General features: G+C 44.0%; 1 protein-coding gene across 5 annotated transcripts in view; it reads right to left on the reverse strand.

Annotated features, from left to right (window-relative positions):
• Positions 1 to 2,324: 2,324 nt before the first annotated feature.
• Positions 2,325 to 4,588, reverse strand: part of BRAP (BRCA1 associated protein) — a 48,454-nt gene continuing 46,190 nt past the window's right edge. For all 5 annotated transcript variants that reach the window (XM_032239850.1, XM_032239855.1, XM_032239860.1 and 2 more), the window contains one exon: positions 2,325 to 3,806. In XM_032239850.1, coding sequence (XP_032095741.1) covers positions 3,443 to 3,806 — 364 coding nt within the window. In that variant the 3' untranslated portion in view covers positions 2,325 to 3,442. The remainder of the gene's footprint in view (positions 3,807 to 4,588) is intronic.

The following is a 4,588-nucleotide window of genomic DNA, read 5'->3' on the forward strand; positions in this document are numbered from 1 at the left end:
GAAATAGAGAAAAATTAGCTGAGTATGGTGGTGCACACCTATAATTGCAGCTACTCAGGAGGCTGAGGCAGAATTGTTTGAACCTGGGAGTAGGGGGTTGCAGTGAGCCGAGATCATGCCACTGCACTCCAGCCTGGGTGACAGAGCAAGACTCCGTCTCAAAAAAAAATTGCTTTTAGTTTGCAAAAGAGTTGTGTGCCTGGGACTTCCCCCGTCCAGTTCAGCTACTTTTCATTAGTTTGCGAAGCTGGAGGAAGGGAGCAGAAAGATGAATAATCCAGATGTTCACTATATTGTTTTTTTTTTTTTTTTTTTTTTTTTTTTTTTGAGACAGGATCTCACTGTTGCCCAGGCTGAAGTGAAGTGATACAATCACAGCTCACTGCAGTCTCGATCTCCTGGCTCAAGCGATCCTCCCACCTCAGCCTCCCAAGTAGCTGGGACTGCAGGTGTGCACCACCACACCCGGCAAATTAAATTTTTTTTGGTAGAGATTTGGTCCTGCCATGTTGCCCAGGCTGGTCTTGAACTCCTGGCCTCAAGTGTTCCTCCCACCTCAGCCTCCCAAAGTGCTGGGATTACAGACATGAGCCACCGCACTTAACCAAGGGGTTGATTTTTATATTGCTTTCTAAATCAAGGCCATTGACATTTATTTTTTCTTTTTTGAGATGGAGGCTTGCTCTGTCGCCCAGGCTGGAATGCAATGGCATAATCTCAGCTCACTGCAACCTTCACCTCCTGGGTTCAAGTGATTCTCTAGTCTCAGCCTCCCCAGTAGCTGGGATTATAGGCATCCACCATCATCCCTGGCTATTTTTTGTATTTTTGTAGAGACAGGGTTTCACCATGTTGGCCAGGCTGGTCGTGAATCCCTGACCTCAGGTCATCCGCCCACCTTGACCTCCCAAAGTGCTGGGATTACAGGTGTGAGCCACTGTGCCTGGCTGACACTTTCTTAGATTAGATACATGCTCCCAAGTAAATGTGAATCAGAGACACGAATTTCACACAAGGCAGAATAATTTCAAAGTCTGGCTATTTTAATTCCATTTCATTGTTCAAGGTAGTATGGGTATATTAAGTGGTTCATTGCCATCCTGAAGAAAACACAGCTTCTGTCTGATGTGATTTTGTCAAATTCAAACATGACTCTTTGACTTAAAAAAAAAAAAAAAAAACCACTCATTTTCTTTGCATATCTTGGTAAGATTATTATTTTCCTGGAACATATATATATATATATAATTTTTTTTTTCTTTTTGCAATGTCCACCTGCAAAGGAACATATTTTTTTTTTTTCAAACCTTCAAGTAGTTTGGAAACATTTGCCTATTTGCCCATTCCTCTGGGCACAGCCTTTCAGAGCCCTTATCTCACCTATGCTGAAAAATCTGTTTTCCCAGGTGCTGGTGGGGCTACTGGATAGAGGGGATCACAGAGAAATGAGGAGTGAGCGAGCTTTGTAAACCACTTCTAATTCTCTTCATTAGTATGCTACGATCCACCCCAGCTTCTACAAGGTCAGACATGCAAGACAAGTACTTGGCCAAAACAGCAGGATTCTAACTAGTGTAAAAATAGATTTTAAATAAAATAGAATCTCTATAGGAAAGAGAATTAGGTTATGCTTTACATTCCCACTCTAGCTTTAAGGTATCTGTACATATAAGTCCAAGAGAGACTTAAAGAGTTGGTCTGCCTTAAGTAAAAATTAAGAATGTCTGAGTACATTCATTTTGCAACATTACAGGTAAAGTTTTTTGGGAAATGCTGCAGCACATCCCACAAACATAGATGGTGATTAGTGATACAGTTGATGTGCTAACAAGTAACATGTGAGACATTTAGGGGCTGGGAGCAGTGGCTCATGTCTGTAATCCCAGCACTCTGGGAGGCCAAGGTGGGTGGATCACCTGAGGTCAGGAGTTTGAGACCAGCCTGGCCAACATGGTGAAACCCCATCTCTACTAAAAATATAAAAAAATTGCCGGAAATGGTGGTGCACGCCTGTAATCCCAGCTACTTGGGAGGCAGGAGAATCGCTTGAACCTGGGAGGCAGAGGTTGCAGTGAGCCGAGATCATGCCACTGCACTCCAGCCTACAGCATGGGCAACAAGAGCAAAACTCTGCCTCAAAAAAAAAAAAGATTTAGGTCAGAGGGGATGAGGCCTAATTAGGGGCTAAAAACCTATTCCGAAATGTGATCATTTGAAAACCTTTGGCTAATTATAAAGCAAAAACCAAATCCCATCATTTAACAATACATCTTACTAACCTATCCTTCTACCTCTTCAAGAAACTAAATTCCAACACAGGTCTTATTTTAAGTTTGCTCAGTTACTACAGGTTATGAATTATTTGACATTTATGGTTCCAGAGAGAGTACACAGCCCCTCTGTTGGCCCACACAAGCGTTACATGACTGTTTAAAGGGGGCTCTGTTGAAATTCTAATTTTAGGATTTAGAAACAGCCTTTGGTTATATCTTGAAAGCGTAATTGAAAATCTGCCCAAGCTCCCTCTAGCTGCAACCTGAACATGCAGACCAATCTTTTGTAAACATTTAGAAAATACTGCACCCAGCAAAATACAAAATTAGCTAGTCAGAGGCCTCACTCTACATTTTCACACAGATGAGAAATCTCCCCACTTATTCTTGCTAGATGCTAGGATATCCACTTTGAGATTTGAGTTTGGGAACAGCCATTAAGCCTCCTCTTTAATTGAGGTTGATAATGACGTATGAAGTCACCAAAAATAAACAGTGGAGCTGCCACCATTTTTCCTACACTTAGGCTACCCAATGTGCCCCAAGCTGTTTGTTTTTCCTGGCTAGCCCCAGAGCAAGAAAAGATGACTGCTGGTAAAGAGCCAGGGCCTGGTTTACTACCAGACCTCTTTTCAGATAACATTCAAGCAATTCTTCCACTCCCCAGAGGAAGGGGGAGATGATAATGATATGACACTATTGCTAGGGAATTTTCATAACTCCTCAGCAGCCAATGGAAACCTCTCTTTAAAGCAGCTGCTATGATCTTTTAGTGCTAGATAACCTTACCTTTGAAGTTACAAGAAATAACTTAACAACTTAAACCTACCCCAGAACTGAATGTCAAATGCACCAACTCCATAAATACAATGGAAAAATGCACAACAGAGCTGGGGCTTCTACCAAGTAAGAAGGCAAAATGGTCATTAGAATGTCTGAGGTTAGTGAACTCTTAAGACCTTTTCAAACACAGCCCCTTTCCATCACCTCTCCTGATCAGTACCCTCTACATTCACTACATCACACACTAGCAAATGAAAGAGCCAAACAACTGTGGCTTGATCCTCATTTGTACTTATTAGGGCCCACCCTCACATTTAGCTGAAGGTCCCAGCATGCCCTCACGGTGCCAGGGAGAACAGTCTCGGGGATGTCTGTTGCTTTGAAAGTCACTTGCCCCTCTTGCTGCGGCCCTTCCTGGAGGGCAACTTCCCACTGCCCCCAGAAGAGGCGGGACTTGAGGCTGAGGCCATGGGGATGTTGATCTGTCCCTCCTGGATTTCCTGCCGGGCCTCAGCAGGCAGATGGTTGATCTTCTGCTGTGTCTCCAGGTAGAACATGACATCACGCAGCTGCTCCTGGATCTCGGTGATTTGCAAATCTTTTTGGTCGCAGGTCTCCTTCAACAACTTCTCCTCCTCCTTTAGCTTGTTCTGCAGGAGGACTTGGTTGGCTCGCAAACACTTGTTCATTTCCTGCTCCTCTTTGAGCTCACTGGTGAGTTTGGCCACTTTCGTGTTTAGCTGAGTGCACCTTTTGAAAAACAAAGGAAGACAAAAGCACATTTTTCATTTGCTGACACAGTCCCCTTTCTGATCTGGGATTGACCAGAGAAACCATGACCTCAGAATGCCTTTAGGACAGGCCCCTTTCTCCCATAGTGAGGAAGACTAGTTTGCTGCCATTGCAATCAGCTACGCAAAGCAAGAATTTTGCTCTACTTAACACAAGTGTATTTTATGCTTCTTTTTTTTTTTTTTTTTGAGATGGAGTTTCGATCTTGTTGCCCAGGCTGGAGTACACGATCTCAGCTCACTGCAACCTCTGTCTCCTGGGTTCAAGTGATTCTTCTGCCTCAGCCTCCCAAGTAGCTGGAATTACAGGCACCTTCTGCCTCAGCCTCCCAAGTAGCTGGAATTACAGGCACCTGCCACCATGCCTGGCTAATTTTTGTATTTTTAGTAGAAACCAGGTTTCACACCATGTTGGCCAGGCTGGTCTCGAACTCCTGACCTCAGGTGATCTGTCTGCCTCGGCCTCCCAAAGTGCTGGGATTACAGGTATGAGGCAGTGTGCCAGCCCACAAGGGTACTTTTTTTGTTTTTTTTTTTGAGACAGAGTCTCACTCTGTTGCCCAGGCTGGAGTGCAGTGGTGTGATCTCGGCTCACTGCAACCTCTGCGGCCTGAGTTCAAGTGATTCTCCTGCCTCATCCTCCCGAGTAGCTGGGATTACAGGCACCCGCCACCACACCTGGCTAATTTTTGTATTTTTTTTTCTTTTTTCTTTTTTTTTTTTTTGAGACGGAGTTTCGCT

The sequence above is a fragment of the Sapajus apella genome, unplaced genomic scaffold (genome assembly GCF_009761245.1).
Source record: "Sapajus apella isolate SASKATOON/1434 unplaced genomic scaffold, GSC_monkey_1.0 scaffold2, whole genome shotgun sequence".
In the NCBI taxonomy this organism is placed as follows: Eukaryota; Metazoa; Chordata; class Mammalia; order Primates; family Cebidae; genus Sapajus; species Sapajus apella.